This window comes from Ruditapes philippinarum, unplaced genomic scaffold (genome assembly GCF_026571515.1).
Source record: "Ruditapes philippinarum isolate M1 unplaced genomic scaffold, ASM2657151v2 ctg3086_1_1_1_1, whole genome shotgun sequence".
Classification (NCBI taxonomy): Eukaryota; Metazoa; Mollusca; class Bivalvia; order Venerida; family Veneridae; genus Ruditapes; species Ruditapes philippinarum.
Window position 1 is genome coordinate 48941 of NW_026852345.1, and position 24595 is coordinate 73535.

Sequence of the window (24595 nt, forward strand, 5' to 3'; positions counted from 1 at the left end):
CTGTAAAGCATTTAAACATTCTACTGAATGCACAAACTGACATCTCATATATACCAGCAGAGTTTTATTTCCTCATTCAGTTGAGAAAATATTTTTATGTACACCTACAAATGTTATATTTGTTAAATGGTATTTACCCCTTTGTTCTTGAAATACAAGCTTTATAGTTTATCTTTATATTTCTATATTTCTTCTAATACATTTTTATTGCAAAATAAAAATAAAAATAAAAATAAATAGTGTTACAGTTATTAGAGCTTACATATAAAATTAATAACATGAATAAACATATTAACATTTTTTAGATATAATTCATCACTGTGATTAAACATTAATCTTGGACAATTATCTCTTTATTATCTATTACCTTTTACAGTTACCTTTTTTGTTTCATTTTTCTTTATTGTTTTTTTTTTCATATTTTAGAACAATTTATCTGATTAGTAAGTTACAGTTTAATTTAAAAGAAAACAAATCTAGAAAACCCTTGAGGAAAGCAGCTTTTAATAATGACTGATACAAACAATGAAAATGTCTTTGCTATTACAGTAAATATGTATTTTGTTTATTGATTGAATACATTCTGTTTATTGATGGAATACAAAGAGTTAAAGCTAAAAATTATATCAAAGTAAGAATAATTTTATACTAAAGATTTTCAAGAAGAAATATCAAAACTTTGTAACACTGATAAATGCATACAAACTGCAGAAAACACATACTAAAATACTGTTTTGATTTTTTATATCAATAATCATTCTAAAACTTGATTTTTTCTAGCTTTCTTGATTTTTTTACAATATTACTCCTGAAATGTCATTTTCTGTCACTCCTTTTGCAGCCAGTTCATCCTTAACTCGTTCCAGATAAGTTGGATCTGGATATCCAAACCTATAAAAATGAAAAGCATATAAAATATAATTTTTACTAATTTTATCTGCCCCTGAAAATAATTTTTGTTGCTCTATAACGTCATTGTCAAAGGTTGATAAGCCAAAACTGTGGCATTTAGCAACAAACTGATTTCAAATTCGAATTTTAGAATCTTAAAAGAGTTTTCATTTATCAAAGTCAGTGACTTTGTTTGGTAATTCTTGATGTTATTTTCATAAGAACTCTACCAGTAAGTCATTAGTATCAACATTTTATAGACAAGATATGTTTGTAAAACATGTATGTCCCCTATCATCAGCCAACTAGTCATGTGCTCAGGTTATTATGACTGACTTTTGACCTAGTGACCAAAAAGTCAATAAAGGTTATCTACTGATCATGACTTGTTACTAGGTTGTGTGCAGCAATTTAATAACAAAGAAATCACAAATCTTACCAAATAATACATTCATGAATTTTATGAATCATATAGGCCGCATTAAAGACAGATAAGACTAAATCACCTGTGAAGTTTGAAGGTAAAGGGTCCATGGGTTGTTTGGATATTGATCAGACAGCATTTTTACCTATAAGGCCAATGTGATTTTGAACTCTGACCCCTTTACCCCAGAATTTCATTGAGGTCATCTTTTGACCAAAGACAATGCATATGTAAAGCTTGAAGGTCAATGGTCCATGGGTTGTTCAGTTATTGATAGAAAACCGTTTTGACATAAAAGGTCAATGTGACCTTGATCTTTGACCCCTGACCCAAAAATCACTACGGGTCATCTACTGGCCAATGCATCTACAAAGTTTGAGAGCCAACAGCCCATAACTTGTCAACTTATTGATCGGAAACCTTTTTAACTACATGGTCAATATAACCTTGACATTTAACCCCTTGACCCAAAAATCTAAAAGGGGACATCTACTGGCCAAGTTTAATGCATCTACGATGTTTGAGGGCAACAGGTTATGGCTTGTCAAGTTATGGATTGGAAACCGTTTTTCCTCCAATATAAATGTGGCATTGACCTTTGACCAAAAAATCAATAAAAATCATTTACTGGTCATAGGCAATCATCATACCAAGTTCGAAATTCCTAGGCCCAAACATTCTTTAGTTATCGAAAACTGTTTTTACCCACAAGGTCAATGTGACCTTGACCTTTGGCTCCTTGACCCTAAAATCTATAGGGGTTATCTACTGGTCATTAACGATCATCATACCAAGTTGGAATTTCCTTTGCCTAAGCGTTCTTTAGTTATTGATCGGAAACATTTTTACTTACAAGGTCAATGTGACCTTTACCTTTGGTCCCTTGATCCTAAAATAGATAGGGGTCATTTACTGATCATATACAATCATCATACCAAGTTTGAAGTTCAAAGGCATATGCATTCTTTCGTTATAAATCAGAAACAGTTTTTACCGACAAGGTCAATGTGACCTTGATCTTTGATCCCTTGACCCCAATATCAATAGGGGTCATCTACTGGTCATGAAGAATCATCAAAGCAAGTTTGTAGTTCCTAGGCCTAAGCAATTTTAAGCTATTGATCGAAAACCGTTTTTACCTACAAGGTCAATGTGACCTTGACCTTTGACCCAAAAATCAATAGGGGTTATCTAATGGTCATGAACAATTATTATACCAAGTTTGAAGATCCTAGGCCTAAATGTTCTTCTATTATTGATCGGAAACCGTTTTTACCAATAAGGTCAAGGTCACCTTGACCCCAAAATCAATACGGGTCATCTATTGGTCATTAGCAATCACAATACCAAGTTTGAAGTTCCCAGGCTTACGCAAACTTTAGTTATTGATTGGAAACCTTTTCTACCTACCAGGTCAATGTGAGCTTGACCTTTGACCCATAGATCCAAAAATCAATAGGGGTCATCTACTCGTCATGAACAATCATCATACTAAGTTTGATGTTCCTAGGCCTAAGCGTTCTTAAGTCATCACTCGGAAACCATTTGGTCTATGACCGACCGACAGACAAATGCAAAGAAATATACCCCCAGTTTTTTGAAGGGCGGCATACTAACTTGATACTGTAGCCATTAATCAGTGTAAGTGTCAATAAGACATTCTTACGTTTTTATCCTAGCTGGCCCATTTTAAATAATAGGAGCATGTTTTATTAGGATAATAATTGAAATAGCCATTCTGACAAATGACATTTGATTTAAATGTTACCCAAAGAATGTTTTAAATCCAAATGTTAATAACAGAATAGCTTACAATTTTAAACAGCTCCTCTATGAGCTCTTTTTATTGTCTCAAAATTATACACTTTACATACTGTGTATGAGGTCTAGAATCCGTTTTATGATGAATGTCATTCCATGTGATAACACCTTCCTGGCCTGTAGTTCTAGAGCTACCAATGGTAAACACAAGCTTCCTTTCAAATGCCACTTTCAGCATTTTAGCAATCTTTCTACCTTCTTTGGTATCAGGTAGGTATGCTCGCGTTTGTATACCTTTGTACCATTTGCCTGGATTAGGATGATTTTCCTGAATAAATATATTTACAATATTGATTTTTTTTGCTAGCCATAGAAAGCCTGAATATTCTAAATTTGAAAAATCTCACTTACTTTTAAAATATGTTATTATTGTACATGTACTTTGGTTTTATAAGCAAAGTGTTTAGCTTGATGTGTTGAAGCAAAATACTCCAACATTTTCATCATTTAAATGCTAAATGTCTGTTATTGCCCAACAATGTTAAGACTGATATTAAGTAATAAAACATCGAGACATTAAAACTGAAACAAGCAAATTCGTTTATTTGTATTCCCCGCCGAGTACTGGTTATTTACTAAAACAAAAACTGGAGACATAAGGCTTTATTTATATATTTATCATGGCATTCACAGTAAAAAAAAACTTCAGTAGGTCAGGTATTTAAACCAGTCTTTGATGAGAAAATTTATCGATTGACGTAGATATGTTGAAATCCATTCAGTTGTTGTAAAAAAATCCAAAAAAATGTTATACTTTGTCCATGAAAAAAAATGCAGGTACATAACAGGAATCATAACTCCGTGTTACATAGTATAATTGGAACAGGCCATGTGATGCTAATTTCCTTTCCAAATTGACGGTTCTCATAAAGTTTTGTTGAAATCAATCCATCAGTTGCAAAGAAATAGCAATATTGCTCTATATGCATACTGCACAACTAATCATGGGCCATAACTTTGTATTGAAGGGTGTGACCAGAACAAGACAACGATGCACATCTCCCCTTGGCATTGATTGTACAAATAAACTTTCATTGAGTTACAGCCTGTAGTTGCAGAGAAATAGCGTGGAAACAGTTATTGCATACTGCATAACTATTCAATGGCCATAGCTTTGTCTTAAAGGGTCTGACCCGAAAAAGGCAACAATATGCACATCTCCCCTTGGTATTGATTGTTCCAATAAAGTTTCATTTAATTCCAGCCAGTACTTGCAAGGAAAAAACTTGAAAACAAAATTCAGACGGACGGATGGACGGACGACCGAACAGTATTCCCATCCAAATCCCATCGGCAGGGGATAACAAGAAATGTGTTCATAGGACACAAATGACCGACATTTCACTGTTTTTGTCAATCTTCAGCAGATCTAACATGACAGCAGAACAGGATCAATGGAATCGATAATTGAGTCTTTTTCATGCAACCCCCTCTCCCCTTGGTATTGAGATAGATGTATTCACGTAACAATTATAACCTCCCTAGCAGCAATATTGAGGGTCTTGTCCAAAAATAATATTATATTCCCAAGAGTAAGATAAGAGAAAAATCTCTCATAATTCATAAATAATGTCATACACCTAAGTTAGATATGAGAAAAATTTCTATCATCTTCATAAAACCTGATAAAAATCAATTGTATATTGGTCTTATAATAATATTTTCCTTCACAAGCATAACAGAATTGATAATTAACTTGTATCTACTGTTTACATAGGTTTTTTCATATTTTGTCAATTTATTATATAAAATATTAACTCGCAAAATGACTGCCACAATTGGTAAGGGAAGTATATATGGTAAAAACCTGGAACTATCTTTCTGCGCTGTACAATAACTTATTATCAAATAATATTTCTAAATAAGTTTGAGAAATAATTCTTAACTGCTATATATAGCATTTTTCTTTTATTTCTGCAACTTTGGGGACAAATCAATATGCTGTTGCTGAGAGGTGTTGCTCGATTTAGAAAAAGAATTATTATGAAATCTTAATTAGGGCATAATTCCCACTACTGATTCAAAAAGTTTATTCTTCTATCATCGGCCATCCTGTAAACTTTAAGGTAGCACACAATATATAAACTCCAGAGCAGTTAAATAGCTATCAAAACCATCAATGTGTAAAAACAAAATAATGTACATATACTACCAGTGCTCAAAAATAAACACAAAAATAAACATAAATTTACCCTTTGTTTACCATCTTGGAAGGTGTATGTTATGACAATGGTGTCACATGAATAATATCCTGAAAGCTGTGGGTAACGTTTTACATAAACATCCATTGTACCATCTGGCTGATCCCCTGTATTTTGAAAAATCAATGTTGATTATTGTGTAAGCAAGATAGATAAGTGCTGGGCTAACAATTATAAATAAACAAGAGCCACCACCAGGCCAGGAGCATCACTTGACTTTTTTTTTTCTCTTCATGCAAACAAATAAAACGTTTAAACAAATTTCTAAAAAGAAAATTAAAGAAAGAATAGGTAGGTTTTGTCACTCTTGTTGTTTTGTCCATGTATGAATCATTACAATAACGTTCAAAGATCTTTTTAACATCCAAAACTGTGCACATGATCAATATTTCATAGCTGTTAATCAAAGGACAAGAAAGTAAGTCACTTCTTCAAATTCTCTAGGTCACCTGATATCAAAGTTTTAATTTTACATCTAAAACTATGCACATTATTCAAATTTCATAGCTGTACATCAAAGCTAAATGTTGGTCACTTCATCAAATTATCTAGGTCAGCTGATATCAAAATTCAATTTTACATCTTAAAGTGTGAACATGAGCTGTACATCCAAGGCCAAGAAAGTAGGTCACAGTCAAATTATCAAGGCCAGCTAATTTGTCCTTCAAGGTCAAGGTCATTTATAAGTGAAGATCAAGGTCTGTTTGGTTCCTATTCAAGAAGACTGTTGTGTAAAAGTATGAATTAATCCAATCAAAAATAACAAAGTCATAGCCACTAATAGATAAAATCAAGCAAGATTTAGACATTTGACTATAGATGAATGAATTTAAAATTTATTCTGGTCTACTTGAAGGTCTTGTCCCAAGGGTTGTTGTGGTCAAGTATAAAAACAATACAGTACAAACTTAAAAAATAATGATCAATGTTAAAAGTTTAGGAGACAATAACACCAACATGACTTTAACATTACTTCAATTCTTTTCTTTGAAAAATAAATGAGCTAAAAACTGGAATTTACTTCTCTTGTTTGAAGCAATATATCAGTCGCTGTTGTTAGTACAATTTCAGAACAGAGAAGGTAATATAGGCTCTCCACTGTTGTATTGGTATCATTACTTACACTTTCAAACTCATGACACTGAATTTGTAATTAATCACAAATTTCTAAGCAATTAGGTTCAGAATGATATACAAGTGTTAAAGTTTCCAATAATTTTTACAGTTCATAAGATTTATGTTACACATCATACTGCTAGTTTCAGTTAATTATAGAAAATATACACTACCTGTTATTTCTCCAAAGACATGTGCACATGTCGGACATTTCTCAGCAAACTTTGACTGTTGCTCTATGCATTCTTTACAAAAGGCATGGCCACAATATAGACGCTTTGGTTCTGTGATTCCACAAAGACATATGTCACAATCTTCTAACTCACCAGGAGATACTTTTGTCTCAACCTTTTACATAAGTTATTCATATACTATATTCAGTTATACTTCATTTTTTTTCAATATTAAATACTATGTTTCCAAGGACGTTTGTTTTTAACAATGTAGCAGTATTGTATATGTAGAGGATATTGAATGAGTGTAAGTTTAATACTGAATTTATTGAACGAGCAGAATAACATTATATTATGCGAGCCTCTTTTATTCAACAAGTGCATTAAATTTTGTATACAACTTACACAAATTTAATATTCTATTCACACATACCCAAAATAAAAACTGTTTAAAGTGAAAAAGTACATTTTCCATTGACGCGCCTATAGAGTAACGCTAACATTTAGCGCGTCTTTACACTATGTTTGTATAACGCAATTTTTGTCACGTCAAAATATATGCACGGCGGTGCAATACCATTTTTACGGGGTCACAAAATCGGCACGGGTATGTGATAAAAAAAAAACAATATGATTCTCAGGATATTTGTTGGTTTTCTTTTTTTTCAAACAATGTAATATCTAAATAAAACAATGTGATTCTCGGGACATACGGTTTACTATAATATTAATATCATACAATTTGGAAATAAATTTGTTGGTATTTTTAACATTTGTAATTCAGCATTGATGCAAAGCATCAAAAAGGCTACGCCAAAAGATATATTTGATCAAAAGTTGCAACAAAAATACTCAACAAAATATGTGGGCTTCATATAGTACTATTACATGTGACCTCGAAGTTAGGACCCTGTTTAATTTTAAACCAAAAAGAAGACCCAAAAATAAAAGACTATTTCTTGCCAAGATGCAATGACAATTTATTGTCATTAACCAATCACTCATAGGACTCATGTCATTAGAAAAAATTTCTTCAACTTCATATTGTTTATATTAGATACTAGGATAAGGAGTCATCAGTAATGATAATTTGCTTATGATTGCTGACATGTCATTGACATATTTTCAGAAATAAAAGAAGATCTATGGACCCTTCAGTAATGGAACAGTAGTTCAATGAATATCAGCCACATCCATCAGTTGCTGTATATCAGAGAGGTAAGACATGAATCATGCAAGAATTTCATTACCTATGCCAGATGCTTCATGTTTCATGTGCAGAATGTTGTGGTCAACTATATCACATGCCTTTTGTAGATCTAAATTAATATGCCTACAAAATTACCTTAGTACTTTCCAAATCTAATATTATCTAATAAATAAATCAATCATTTGTCAGTTGACAAAAACACTTCTAAAGCCTTACTGAAACTGATGAAACATACCCCTAACTGTCCTTAAAATAAGATACAACTTGGTTATATGCAACTTTCTCGAAATTTATTACCTTGCCATTATCATTTTTATTTCCAAAGGGATTAAGAATGATTTTAATTTTGTTCAAGGGTATCCACAACGAAATTATTTGATTTCTTGATTATTTTTTCTAAAATATTTAGAAATTTACAAAATTTTCACCTCACAATACCGTAATGCAGCTCTACTAACTGAGCTATCCTGCGGCTGGCTTACACATTATCTCCCATAAATACCGAAGAGTTCTTAATCATAATATATTCCCCGCTTTATTAAAATTATTCCTCGAACTTCTCAGGGTAAGAAACGTTTGAAGCCTGAACATGGCTCGAAGCTATGGCTGTCAGAATACCCTACCACAGCTCTACCGACTGTGCTATCCGGCTGCCTACACATATTTTAAACAGTGAAATTAGTTCTAATAATACCCCCTTCTGTTTACAGAGCCATGTAAGTTAAAAGGTTAAAGTAAACGTTATGTGCAAGATGTAGTCACATGATGAGGAAAACATGCAGCCTGACCATGACTCGAGCCCGTGATCCACAGATTAATGTACCACGCTTGTAGCGATTGAGCTATCTGCCCGCGTACACATTTTCTCTTTTAAATAGTGAACAGTTCTAAACCTCGACCGATTGTTTAAGATATTTTGATCAACAGATCAGTTTTTATTAATACAAATATATGAAAAAGAAAAACTTACATTCTCTTAGTCTAAACTGAACAATTTTAATATCTGTATAATTATTTTTACTAAAATGACTGAGACAGTAATTGATAGTGACATTATTTATATCAGGCCAATTTTAAAAATGAAAACTGTATCGATATATGTACTATCATTATCTCATTCTTTGAACAGATAAAACACTTTTTCTAGAATTTTATGGTGGCTGGTTTGTGCCATGTTGTATTTTTGCATCAGGGGGCACCGGACGAAAACATGAAAATACAAAAAAGGAGCCACTTAATCGTCTATTCATGCTTTTGTCTTGTGCCCAGTTTCTTTTCTCACTCTTCTGGTTTTCACGCAGAACAAATCAGACACCATAATATTACGCGCATACATTTATTCAAGTGAAAGTCAAAAATCTACACTATGAAAAGTTTGTTTTAGGGTTGGCTCTGTTCGAGGCCTGGAGATTGAGTCCGGTGTCGTTCCATTACAAAATTAACAAAAAAGGTCTGTCCTTTTTCAAACTATGCACAGAAATTCTTTTAAGAAATAGCATTCAGAATAAAAAAATGAGACTTGATAAATTATAATCCTCGATCTAAGTTTAACGGCATTTTCTTTATTCAAAGGACCAATACTGACCTACTAGCAGAGAGTGCGTAGGATATATATCAAATTTGCATTGCAACGACACGGTGGAAATCCACCATGAACCCTGACATCACTGGTTGTGGGCACTAATTTAACCTCAATTCTGGAAAGGTCATACCTGTCGTATCTCACAAGTTCAGAAATTTTTTTTTGACAAATAAGTTATACAGCTGTCCCAATGTTGGCCATATAGTCACAACAGTCATGATAAGTCACCCTTTACAATATTCCTGTAAATAAAATTATCAGCCAGCTAAACTGGGTATAAACCTATAACCTGTATACTAACCAATACATGTAACTATTATCAAATATAAATTTAAATGTTAGTCTCATCCCTTTGATAATAATACTGTAACTCTATCTGATATTATAGAGTCTCCGCGTATCTGTAGAAAATACACGTATGTATCATTTATAATTTCTAGATATTTTCATTTTATATATATTAATCCTACTAACACTGGTACTTGGATGGAAGTCAAAATCTAGTAGAAAGAAAATTATAATGTATAGAGTAAAAGTAAAACAAAAATCTCAGAAAGTGTATATAAAATAAAGATAGAGTGTTGTCCATATCTTTTAGAGTAACAAACATTGTCGCTCTTTCAACCTTCCGTTAAATTTATTATAACGACTGACTGTATAAACATTAAGTGTTTAAAATCGATAACTTAAGGATTTTATCATATTATGTGCAGCCATCAGCATAGCTGTAATTTTTCTACCGTCATTTTTACCACAGGATATTTTATTAACAATTCTAATACAAAAAAAAAATAAGAAAATAATACTTTTGTAATTAATACCACATAGTGATGAGTAGATTGCTGTAGCAGAATACCTGTAGGTATGCACAAATTAGAAAAATCGAGTCTAAACTAAGATCAAATCAGTATCAGTACAGCTTACGCTACAAATGCTAGTAAATTTACAGATAAGTTGTTTAAAATAAAACATATCAAATAAAGTCTTCGGAAATAACAACAAACACATAATGTTTGTGGTATAACATCACTGTTGAAATCTCCTTACAAAATAGATTCAGTCAAATTGTTATAAGAAGAGCAAACACTATCAGGAATAGTATAAAATTACTTTGCTTAAGGGGTCTATATTAAACCTCGCATAAAACTGGTTTAGTTTTTGGTAGAAGGACTTCAATTCATGTGGCTTCAAGTATTTTCATGCTCAAGACCACTTGGCATGATGAAAGAAATGTCTCTTCGTACATATACAGTCTGACATCACTCTGTTAGTTTCTATTCTTGAGCTGTAAATATAGTTATCTATAGATATTTCTTTGTCGGAAATTGATTCATCTAATCGTGTTTCAGAAATGCATATATAGGCAGCTCTAGTCCTACGTGACAGCATACGTAACTCATCAAGTTTTGGAATAAGTTTTCACGTGTATGAAGTGGAGGCCTCGCTTGCTAAACACAGTATATAATATATCCAAGGAGGTATGTGTTTCTGTCTATATATTATCAAAATCAGATGTCTCATTGAATATGAGGATCTTGATGTTCCATAGATCTCTAGCCTAAGAACTTTTACTACATAAGGTATATCATAGTTTCTCAAATACAGACCAATGAAGTGACTTCACGCACTATCTAAACGTCATAAACGTAAGCAAACATCTAAGATATAATAAGTCGCAACAAGGATGTGTGGGAAAAAAATTGGCATATTGATATTGAGCAAATCATGGGTGTTATTAAGTTAATGCAAGCTGTCTGCATACCAAATGTATAACAAAATACCAGCCATCAAGTTAAAATATACGAGTATTACCATGCTTGTAGGTCTAGTAATATGCATAGATGCATAGTGTGTCTCTCTTTTCTACCTTAAGGGAGAAAATTTTTTTTGGCCAAAACAGTCATGTGACATTAGTCTGCTCAGAAACATATATTCCAAAAGCAGTATCAGAAATTCGGCCTTGACATCTTAATCACATGACAACCTTTATCATGTTATGCACGTTTCAATGTTGAAGCGGAATACAAATTTAAGACATAAACATGAGATCTATAGGTGTTACCTGTGCAATGATATTTTACAAAGCATTATCCCTTGAAAGAATAAATAAGCTAAATGACTTGAAAAATCTGATGATTTTGTAATATTTTTTCAACTTTACTACAAAAGCAAATATATTAAAAGACTTAATTATTCTTTGATTTGCATCTACATTCATTTTAAATGGCTATGACATTAAAAAAAACACACATGTTCAATACTAGGCGACCTTGACCATAGTGACCTTTTTATCAAATTGTCCATTATTTTTGTCCATTAGAATAGCTATCACAAATATAGCATGTACAATGTAAAAAAGAACCATCAAGGAATTTGATTAATCCCCCCCCCGCAAACAGCTTGAATCAAACTTAATTGTAGAAAATTTCATCAAATACCTATAAGATCATAAAATTTTAAATAATATGCACTATAGGCAGTATGATAATGTTATAATATTAATCACATTTTGTGTTTTATGAATAATTATAGATTTTATTAACTACACTTCTTTAGCAAAATTAATTGATTTTGCATCACGGTCATCTTGGATAAAGACATACCCTTTACCTTAAAATGACCTTGATAGTTAATGCAAAAATCATTGAATTTTGCTAAAGTTGTTATTCATAGAGGGGTTTGACTTAAATTTGAACTAGCTTCTATCGAGGATAAAACCGTCAAGTGTAGAAATTTATATATGACCTTGATTTTTCGATTTGACTTTGACCTCTTAAATCAATTATCTATTTTCCATAAAAATTTTCAAACTTTTAAAATAGGAATCTTATTTGAATTTTATAAAACATAAATATGATTAATAAGTATATATAAATACGACTAATATTATAATACCATCAGCCTATTGTAAATGATATATCCCATTCTGATATGACCTTAACCTTAAATAGTCCTAAATATTACAGTCAAATAATTGAACTTGCTGAAATTGCCATTCTTTTTTTAACTTTACTTATGGATTTGCAATATGCAATTTAAATGATAGAATTTAAATGATAAGTTGTGTAAGAAAAAGATAATGTTTCCTAAGATAATTTCTTTACTACAATATTCTTCTGCAGATGCGTATAATGCGAACCTCCGATAGTTTAAGATATTTTTTAACATTTATTTTCTTTCCAAGTTACAACGACCAATTATCGTGCACATCACGTTGACTTTAACCCTTTAATGAAGTTTGATTTTATTATTTACTCATTAAGTATCATAAGTTTTTAAATGCAATGTGTCTTTGAATAATGATAAATGAACTTTGTCTTTGAATAAAACTATGAGTACAGCCTCTACAGGGCAACAACCTTTCAGAGAAAAAAAATATTTTAAGTTGTGACTGAGAGGAGTTACTTTACTTAGGTAAAATTCATACATGCCATAATCCCCGCCGGAGGACAAAATCCCTCGATTTTCAGCCTTGTTATCCGATCTCCCACCGTATGTACAAATTTCCCAGATGTTCAAAAACCCAACAATCAAAATATAAAAAAAAATTGTTACAAATAAAACATTATTTCTGATACACTTGGTATTTTCATATCATATTAACAACTATAATTGATCCCTATATTTCGCAAACATTAACAGAATTCATAAAATCAAAGCACAGTCACCGTTACAAACAGACAAAGAAAACGGGTTCATGGAATAGTTTTAAACAATACCAAAAATAATGTAAAAGAGAATTACGTAAAGCCGAATGGGATCATGAAAACAAAGTCATTCAGGTAGACTTATATCGAATGATTTAACTTGGTCGGATCATATTACAAACATTTGCGAAAATGCCAACTCGACACTCGTTTCCTCAGACAGAACTTGAATGTCGTGAATTAGATTACATAGCACTTGTTAGATCTCAACTAGAATATGGTTCTATTGTTCGGGACCCGTATCTCAAAAAAAAATATTGAAAAAAATGAAAAAGTTCAACGCCCTGGCTCTCGTTTTATTTTGAAAAACTTCAAGTCCAAAGAAGAAGGAAGTGTCACTCATAAGTTTGCATCATATTTGTAACCTGGTTGGTCAAAAATATCTAAGTAATCGCATGAATAGATGACATCCGCGTTAGCGTTTAATAATGTTCAAAAAGGTCATTACTTTACTAGATCCTAGAGAAACGCTGTATTACAAAAGTACTACACAAATATTGTTTATGGTTCAAATATTAGGGTCACTTATTTTCGCGATGCTTTCCATCCAGTAAGTATTTCAAAGAATGCTTAAGATAAGTTTCTTTTGTACGTATGAGCCTGATAAAATGGATAATAAGATGTAACCCTTAGGCATTAAGTAGTTGAAATAAATGTGTACTAGGAAAAAAAATTATTAAAATGTATACAAATATAATAGTTAAGATGCTATACTCTCTTATAAAGAAGAACGTGTTCGACATGGCAATAGTCATTAGAGGCATCTAAAATAATTCGTGTTCAGAAGGGTTTTTTTCTACATATTATGTGACAAAGAGCTAATATTCCGCTAATGTTGATACAAACTTCTGATATATAATTTAAGATTAAAGAACAGATGAGTATAACAAACACAGGAAGCAGACACATTAAATATGTTTGAGGTCACTAGATGACGATATTAGTGTAACATTTTGAGTTTAATCGTTCACAGGGAAGGAAGTGTTACACGAAGCTTAAGGATGGAGTTCTCATGATAACTTGTTCAGGAGTTCTTGTGATAACTGTCACGGAGTTCGTCGGAAAACTTCTGTATATTCTACAAAAACACTTGTTAAAAATGGTTACTACTCGGGTATAAATCTGTTAGCCGGTGCTTTATGTTTGCAATTTTGCATTATAATTAGGTAATTATGTATGGCAAGGATGAAGACCAGAAATGAACCGGTCAAAACTTCTGAATAGGCAAGTAATTTGGACATTTTACTGAAAACTACCAGATTTGAAGCAATAGGCGATGAAAAATGGCCTGTGAATTAGTTTTTGACACATAAAACAAGAGGAAGGACAAACTTAATCATTAAAGTTTAATTTAGCACATAAAACTCATTTTTGAACGATGAAAATAACCAATTTTGACGAGTGTTTTTGTGGTATATACAGTTTTCTGACGAACTTCGTGACAGTTATCACAAGAACTCCTGAACAAGTTATCATAAGAACTCCATCCTTCGTGTAACACTTCCTCCCCCGTGTCGTTAGAAACAAATATGCAAAATGGCAGCGAGGTTAGTGAGAAGTAATCTAAACAAGAAAAGTCTTTGACATACCTTGTATAAAGGATCCTTAACTTTGGCCTCTTCAACAGAACTAGTTTGTTTATATTCCTTTTGATACAGATTACCTGCAAATAATAGTTACTGAATATATTATCTGAAAAAAATCAGAGGCAATTACACCGTGTATATCCAGTAACGCCGAAATATGAAAATAACGCCCGATTCGTGCAATATGTAACGCAGAATTGTGCAATTAATTGCGGATACCTGACAGTATTTCCAACATGGTAAGATAACTGGCCAATATATATTCTATTTAACCGAACTGAATTAACTCAATAGCCGCATACGGCTGCGAAGACATAACTCTTTATCTCTCATCAAAATTATTTCCACTAAAATGTTTATTTTTCAAGATCACACGTAAAAATGATGGCTTGACCATCGTTTTGAGCGGGATTTTGGCTTTTTGTCAGCTCTTGTAAGTTCAACAATGCATATTATTCCGTATAATTTCGATTTTCGGTAGGCAAGTGACATATACGTAACTTCTTGTGATATAGAAAATTGAAAATAAACTGATGAAATGTGATTCAAGCCTTTTTATGAGGAAACGCCGATGTACGTGAAATGTACTTCGCGGTAACGCTGGAAAATGTGATTCTTTTCCTTATATGGTACAGAATTCTAACACAGTTTTAACGCCTTTTATCGGCGTATTATCAAGTTATTTGCGACCTATAGTCTATGTATTTTCTTCGTAACTTATTAAGAAATATATGATAATTAGATTTTGACAAACTTTGAACAATTTGATTGCATATTATAACTTATACATTTTGACAATTGCTTCCTGAAATAAAATTATTATTTGTGAACATGCTGCCCACGTCTGATCTTGTTAAAAATAAGAACAATAAACTTAGTTTGCAATCAGTTGAATAAGAGAAGAAGTGTCTGTATATTTTATGCTTGAAATAATGCACTAGTAAAGCTTGTTGAAAGTCTCCATATGTCCTGTTTTATGTTGGCGTGATGTGAAAAGAACCAAAACAAATATTTGGCTGTAGAAATTTGCCTTGTGGACTTCTGTGAAAATGGATTATTTATTTAATTCATTTTTTCTCTTATATAAGGAATAAATTGTATTCAAAAGATATTTAACTTACAAAAACTTGTAAAAGCATAACCTTATTATCCTCTGGTAAAGTTATATATATTTTAACCCTTGAAGTAAAGATTAACCCTACTCTTAAGGTTTCTTATTACATATTAACTTGTATGGGGAAAACATATGAATCTACCGTAAGAGTTTACTTCTAGGCATTACTAGAGACGTTTACAAAACTAACATGACTAATGACCCTAAAAAGGGCCACCAGTACAGAGCAAGGTCACATCCATACAGAGTGACCATTTGCTCACTCAGGTACATGTAGCTCAGTTTTACAAATATATTAAACATCTAACATCAATCTCTCAGACTTTGAATGAACTGTTCCCGGTTCACAGCTGAGCAAAACCATTTCATAAATTTACCAGGTAAAGGGTAACATAGACTTAAGATAGGTTGAACATATTTTGGTTACTTACTCAATGTACATGTATATGGAGAGCTACTAGAGATGTGTTTGTGGAAGATTTCATCTATCTATGCCATGAAGGTCTAAAAGTGGACTTTTTCATGTCAAATAATTAATAACGGGTGAGAAAAATGAAACAATTCTATAATTTAACAAAGCCCATTTTCATAACTACCATCTCAATAGGTATTATGAAATGGCTACCCCGTTGTTTCCTTGAGTAAGAAATGTTTCATGCATTGCTTCATACTCACTTCAACAAAGACTTTATATTACGAAGCTTATAGCTATGTGGTTTCAGGACGGATTCGAGACAGTGTCTTTTTTTCTATGCTATCAAACTAAAGTAAATTCTGTAAAAAATAAATTAAAGTTTCTCCGCAAAAATATATTTGAAAATTGCTAATACTCGCCGATTAATGGCGTTACCACCTGTGTAACAGTTCAGAACCATATATGAAAAAGAACAATTCACAATTCACATACATCGGCGTTACCTCATTAAAACGGTTTGAATCCCATTTCATTCATTGATTTCAATTTTCACAAGAAGTTAAGTAAATTTCACTTGCCTACCTTAAATCGAAATTATACCGAATAATATGCATTGTTGTTCTTATAAGAGTCGACAAAAAGCCAAAATATCGCTCAAAACGGTAGTCAAGTCACTCATGATCTTTAAAAATAAACAATTTAGTGGAAATAATCTAGATGAGGGATAAAGAGCAATGTCTTTGCAGCCGTATGCAGCTATTCAATTTTTTCAGTTCGGTTAAATGAAAAAAAAAATATTGGCCAGTTTACTTACTGCGTTGAAAATCCTGTCAGGTATCCGCCATTTATTGCACAATTCTGAACTTATTGCACGATTGGTGCGTTATTTTCACATTCCAGCGTTACTGGATATACACGGTGAATTATAAGTAAATTAAATTAACAGTACCTCTTGTTATAGTCCATGATTATGGAAGTCATGATTTTCATGATATTAAATATTTAATTATTAAATATAATCAAACAGTTATTAAATATATGTGAATGTGATAGAGTTAAAAATGTCTATGAAAACAAAGTAAACAAAATTATATATATATTAGATGCATCAAAATAACATGTTTTTCGAATTGATTAATATTTGCCTATTTTTATGCTGTGTCTACGCATTGAATATGTATCATAAAAGAGCTTACAAAAAGAACGTACTTGTTTCCTGGTGTTCAAGAAGTAGTCCGATCCCCTTGCTTTCTTTCATCATTTCCTCTAGTTTTTGATCTCGCTTGAATATATATTTGGTCACAGCGTTTTTCTTCTTTATGATATCAATATTATGTTGCGTCCTTTTCAATTCCGGCTTGACCAGTAGTGAAGTAACAAACAGCTTGTTAGGTTGATCCTTTTTAGAATCTAGTAGACTTATTTGGTGTGATATTTCAGCTATCAAGTCGTTGGTTTCCTTCTGAATATCGTCCATTTTTCTCTTGTTATTCAACATAACGTCTTTAGCTTGATTTAGAACTTTTTTCTTCATCGAGTTTATACGCTCAAGAATTTTTCCTGCAAATGTCTCCACGTCTCGGACAAATGTTTCATATAAGTCGGAAAGCTGTTGCCTGTTGGTTGCTATCAAGGATACACTATCTTCAGCCTCTGTCTTACACTTGTTTAACCCCTCTCTAAGATTTTTACAATCAGGACTATTTTCAAAGGTTTCAGCTTTCTTGCTGATGAACTCCATCTTGCATCCATTGTGATTTAAAACTGTACAATCACCACAGCAAACTTGATCGTGTTTTGAGCAATAAAATTTTACAGGTTCCCCAATATGATATTGACATGTATCATATGTATCATCAACTTTTGCTTTGACTGAATTTGAATCCTCAACATTAACTAGAGAATGATTTCTATTAACTCTTCGTCCTTTATGTTTGACAAAACATGCATCACAAATGTAGACTTCGCATTCCAAGCAATACCCATCAGCATATGTTGTTATATCATAATCTTCACAGAAACTGCAGTGTTCAATATTTTTGTCTTTTAACGCTTTTTGACCGGAGACTTCCATTTTTCGTATTCAAATCGTTCTTGTACTAAATAAATTCAATAAATGATTATTTCTCAAAATATCTATTTGACTTTTTCATTTATATCTGCTCTAAAATTTTTATCAATTAATGATCTACTAAAGATATAAACAAGCACATCTAAATTGTATCAGTGTATCACTACTAAAGGAAATAAATATATCTGTCCGGCAAATAATGATCTTTTTAATTTCACTAATAAGAAAGAAAGTGTTCCGAAAATATGAAAGGTATTGCCACATCTGACTGTTATTTCAGATTCCGACAGTATTCTTTTTACGTCTGAGACCGGTTGAAATAATTCTACATTATACCCTGGAATCCTTATGCATAACAGATTCTGTGATCACAATTTGAATGGTGGTCTGAAATAAGAATAGACAGCACTCTGACGATATATTGAAAATAAAACATCAATGTTAACTTAAATTACTTAAAAGACTAAACTAATCTTAATTTACTCTGGACACAAACGTCACAACACACTAACATTACTCTGATTTTTTATGAATTAATGTACGACAATGTTATAAAAGCGTAAACGTGCATATCATTTTGCATCTATCACAACAAGTCATTTGGAAGGTTTTTATATGTAATTCATACATTGTTTAAAAAAATTAAAAGATATTTTTAAAATACATTTCACCCCATACATGATAAACCTTAAAAAAACGTAAAAGACATTACAACATCAGAATTTTATCAATTAGGCCTTGTATTAGAACGTAAAATAAAATATCTACATCTATATTCTACATCATACACTAATTTCTTTGTTATGTTAAGCTTTTAAAAAGAAAGCTTTAAATTTAATTTCTCCAGATAAAGATAACTTTTCAATCTTCCTTTGTGATGTCTAATTACGGCCTTTCATAATGAATAACGTTGGACAAAACGACGCATTTAATTACTATATGTAGATGCGGAGTATACATATTTTATTGTTTTTATATATAAGACTCATTGTCCTCTGTTATCACAGATAAAAATGTCAAACGAATCCAAACATCTCACTCCAACGAACACATCATGACAAATAAGGCAATAGAAATAAATTATTATTTTATTTACATACTTTAAGATATGTTAAACTTGGCGAGATATCTATCAAAATTGTATCACGTTTATCGACTTGCAGCGGTGATAACCTAGACATAGTTTGTTATGTCGGTACTTTGTCAATTATTTAGTAATTCAATACTTTACAATTCATGTTACCTGAATACTCAATAATTTACATAGATTGATTATAAGTGCGCCATAAAATGCTTTAGTAACAATGACAAATTTACTAATAACAAATTTAAAGAAAGATAAAACACATAAACGATTGTTTCTTTTTAAATGGAATGTAAAACATGTTTAATGAATAACGCCTATTAGACATTTGCGACATAACTTCGTGAACGATTATCGAGGAACAGTTACGCTAATATTGAGGGGTTAATAAATTCGGAACTTTTCTCATAAACTCAGCCAATAGTCGTTTGCGGTGACGGCTGTATTGCCTAGTGCGTTGACGTGCATCAGTAGTTTCGTCCTTTGATGATGTCAAAAAGTTTGGGATATCATGACTTCTTGACTACGGCATAGGTTGTGCAGTTCACCTGGAACTGGTCCGGGTTCGAGTTGTCTCGGGACTAGGCGGGAGCGAAGCTGCTGGTCATCTGTCCATGTTGGTCCTCATTTATACATCTGATAAGGACCTAGCAATGACTGTTGCATATGAACCGCTTAATTGTCTTTGGTTTCGATGCCTGATATTTCCATAGGGACTGCACCTAACTTTTTTTATCGGCACTAAATCTTTAACTCAAAATGACGTCTTTCAAGACGTTGTACGGCCTAAAGCTGGAAATAATTTGAAAATATTGAAGTGTGAAATTGAAATGAAGTAGTTTACTGCATCGGAGTTTTTGTACCATGTCCTGTTTTTGTTTGGGGTCCGCCTGGGCTCATTTGCCACTGGTTCTTGTTGCTGGGTCGTGTGGGGTTGCCCCATTGAACGCCGCCTTTCCTTGTTGATCTTGTTTATCATATTTTAACGCGATATTATACTGTCAAGTGCCGCTTATAGCAGTCGTAAAAAGGTGCCCCGTACTTCGCTTCAGTGTCTATATTTTTCGGGTCATTTAGGATAAATTGAGTTCAGCACTTTTAAGTGTTGAGAGTTGAGTCCCGCTTAAGCCGGTGCTAGGGGCGTAAGAGTTATTGCACTTTTTTAATCCATCATGTACAACCCAATCAAACCGAGTCTGCATTTTCGTGATTTCTTTTGCTGTTTTTAATGCTTCCGAGGGATCACTTTTTCCAGATATTTTAACACTTTTTTCAGTCATATACTGATAGTAGTCCGTCTATTGTAGGATCTGAAGAGGTTCTCTTACCAGTGCACGATCTAATTTCCCACATGAAACAGAGGTGGGCTATCGTTTGCCTTCAATATATTAAACATTACTCACTGCTGTTTTAATGTTGAGCACCAAGCCAGGAGTTGTCAGGCCCATTTTTATGTATTTGGTATCACGTGGCTTGAACAAATAACCTTTGTCGAAGAAGACTGTCTACTAAAAGCCTTATGGAGACAGAAATTATTATGGAATATTAAAAATACATCAGCATAATGCCTCAGTTTAATAGAAAATGATTAATTTTATTTGCAATTCACCCAGGGTTTGAAAGCTATTTTATAAAAATGTCAAAATATATTAAGAATTTTGGTGCATATTTAGGGTATTTGATGTATGATGTAAATACTTATGTAGTTTTATCGTTTCTCTTAATCATGCTTACTTAATATCTGGTTCATTTATTTCGGTAGGATTTTTGTTCGCTTATAATCCCACCACGAGTCTCACTGAAGTGGCAAAAATGTATTTCAAATGCACACATAGATACAAGTTCTTCGAGTTACGTTAAGAGACACCCGAAACACCTTACATTATTATTTAAATAAAACATCACAGAAGGCACTGAACACTATCGTTCAGAACATTATTTGAAAAGGTATAAGTGTATCGTCAGTGAAGACGGGATCCGGGCTTTAATTCCATGTTTTTTATTGGAAACGATGAACATTTTGTACTTTCAACAAATGCGAGTACATATGGCGGTCAGGGCTATAATAATTTGATGGGACATCTCACCTAAGGTAGAACCACAGGAATAATATCATTCAGGATAAAGACAATATCACGTAATACAAACACCAATTATCTTTGACAATTCTGGTGTAATCCGTTACTTAGAAAAAATGTTTATTATAAAATGTAAGATTATTTTGAGATTATCCCTCTATATCACTTGTCCTCGATCCCCAATCCCCGTTCCTCACTATAAGCCGCAAATGTCTATTAGAAGTGTATCTGGTATCTCTATAAATGCCCTACGGTAAATGACCTTTGAAAACGAAAGTAGTCAAAACTAATAACTTTAGACTTACAGTAAGTCAGTCATTTCCCTTTTTATCCCTTCAAATCCAGTGTATGATGTGACATCATTTTCCAAAACAAACACTTTATAAATATGAGAAAAATTGATGTATAAAATTAATGTAGCCGGTAACTTTATAAATTTTCTACGGTACATGACCTATGAAAACGAAAGTAGTCAAAGTTAATAAATGTAAACTTACAGTAAGCCAGTCATTGACGTTTAAGATCCCTTCCAATTCATTGTATGAAAGCACTTTCAAAATGAATATTAGGAAATATTGATTTATAGTATTTCATGTTATGCGCATGCTCATATTAAAGTTTATGGTTTGCTACCACTAAATGTGATATATTAAGGATAGTCTATGCGTACTTACAGTATAGTATGTTTCCGTAAAGTAGCTTTATGCCGATCCAAGAATAAAAGTTATCGATCTAAGAATAAAAAGTTATCGTACAGTAAGAAATTTTAAGAATTGAGACACAGACTCCCACCTGGATCCGCTCTTATTTGTTCCTAGTTTTTTTACGTTTTAGGTCCTAACACAAGATGGACATCTGTCGCAGTCATAAACTTGGTTCGATTAAATTCCCACATGATTTTTAAAAAGAAACCCATTTACCACTAAGTTACAATAAATTTATTGAGACTGAAAGTGCAATGAAATTAATTGTGTTTTAAAATTATTTTTATGATTGAGCGTGATGTCCAATTGGTCTTCTCGTCTGATAACCTCGAGTCACCAGTTTCCGTGCTGTTAAATTTGCATTAACGCGGACAATAAATTAAGGGTAATAGAAATAAATCAATTTTTATAACTGTTCATCAATCAAAATACAAAATACATACGTATTACCTTTATATGGAAATGGTTTATTTCTAAACTGGTTAACCTCAATCCGTTGTGTTTAGAAAAATGAATAATATAACGATACCTAGGCATAAACACAAGAAATAATGTAAGTTTACGAATACATATTGATTATTCTTCAAGTAAACAAAACAATATTATATTACAATAACATGGATGTAATGAATGGTAGCCGATTGGGACTATTTCAGCCCGAGAGACATTGTATCGTTTTATCATAAAATGTCGCGAGCAACTTATAAACCCGCGAGAGTTTCTGCCGGAATCATATAAAATGTCGAGGGGGACGTACAAACCTTGATATTCTTTCCCAGTTGTTGGAAAGAGCAAGGGACATTTTTACACCAGTGGCCGCTAGCGTCCATGTTTTCACATAATATATTATACCTCGTTTGTCTATAAAAAGACGAGGAGGAGACAGAAATCCGCGACAATTTTACAATTATTGTAAAAATTCTACAAAACGTCGAGGGAAAAAATTATAGGCCGCAACATTTTGTTCCTCATCAACGGTTTTATAACATATCTCGGCGAGTTATAGCAATTTTCAGCGCAACCTTTTGCGCAGATACATTTTCCGGCATGAAAAGCCGAGGCTTAATGTTCAACCTCGTTTTTTACAATGAGCATCAAAACAGAATATGGCGGATTATAATTGCCGCAATCGGCGACCTAAAATAATCCTTTGTTTGCGTTTCATAGAGTCTTCTATGTGGGTTATGGGCTAGTTATAATGTAACAGATGGACAAGTCAAATATTAATCTGACATTTATCTGAATGCGTATTTGACAGATGATCACCGTTTTTTTTATACTTTCGTCGTCCTTGCAATCCTAAATATTCAAATATTTTACTATTTATCATTTAAATAAATAATAAATAATATAAATAAATCATTGTCGAAGAATTTCTTCTTTATTTAACACCATTGACAGAAGACGAGCAAATAACACTTCATCAAGCCTTTTTTGTAATCTTTGACATTTGTATAAGTTGGATTTCGCAATAATCTCAAAATAGTTTTGTTCGGAATCAGAACAAACCTTATTAACTTAACACACACGCAGATTGTTTCTAGACAACTATAGTACCTAAGACCCATAATTCAATCGGGTAACATTTTTCAATTGTTTCTCTTTATTTGTTCATTTTCATCTCTAATAATTATTCTTTCCTTCTTATTATTTGTCCAGAGTAAAATTTTTATACCATACATACAAATAAATGACTTCAGTCTTAACATATGATTATCAAGGAAAATGCAGTGACCATCTTATTTTTGAAGCTCATGTATGTCCCATTGTTTAATTATTGTAGTCTTTGCCTTATTTTTTAAGCGCAGTATAAACTTGATTTTGAACATGAGATTGGATTGAAAGTAAAAGAAAAATAAAAGGGCAAGTTCTATCTATGAATTAATCAAGAAATATTATGCTATATTGTCCTATTATTGTGGACTGAATCTATTAATGTCAATTGGCACATGTGTACTACTCTTTGATATTTTGAAATGCTCTTCAAATTCGAAGAAATATAAAAGATTATCAGCTCCAATTTAGATATTTAGCATGGTACGCTTTAAGATATCCCTTGATTTAATTTAGTTTAATCTATATTTTTTATCTAGTCTAGAACTGTCCAAAGGGCGTAATTGGAAATTGAAAAATGAATGGATTACAATTGGATGAAGCGCTATAGACCTGTTCAGCCACATAAAAGTAACTTTAAGAACTTTTTCCGAAAGTTTGAACTTTTTATCCACAGCATATATATACTCACTCACATTACTTAGGTGATAAGCTTTTGCCTGAGGTATAAAGATAAACTAATCTTCCATTATGTACAGCTGGACAAGGCTCTATGATGTTGGTACCTCTTGTTTTGTATTTTGATGTAACAAAAACCCTTAAATTTCTAAAGATTTTAAGAAATGCAAATCCAATACACAAATA

The 24595-nt window shown here is 32.3% G+C and overlaps 1 protein-coding gene across 5 annotated transcripts; it reads right to left on the reverse strand.

Annotated features, from left to right (window-relative positions):
• Positions 1-323: 323 nt before the first annotated feature.
• Positions 324-22164, reverse strand: LOC132757368 (E3 ubiquitin-protein ligase DTX3L-like). 5 transcript variants are annotated; one of them, XM_060748642.1, is made up of 8 exons: positions 21971-22164; positions 18648-18698; positions 17450-18339; positions 14715-14788; positions 6627-6801; positions 5329-5444; positions 3190-3404; positions 324-891 (listed from the first exon to the last, which is right to left on the reverse strand). In XM_060748642.1, the coding sequence occupies exons 3-8, from the start codon at positions 18312-18314 to the stop codon at positions 795-797; spliced, it is 1542 nt and encodes a 513-aa protein (XP_060604625.1). In that variant the 5' UTR covers positions 18315-18339; positions 18648-18698; positions 21971-22164; the 3' UTR covers positions 324-794. The 5 variants fall into 5 exon arrangements, with proteins under 5 accessions (XP_060604625.1, XP_060604641.1, XP_060604634.1 ...); XM_060748658.1 differs by lacking the exon at positions 21971-22164 and adding an exon at positions 21779-21935; XM_060748651.1 differs by lacking the exon at positions 18648-18698.
• Between the last annotated feature and the right edge of the window lie 2431 nt (positions 22165-24595).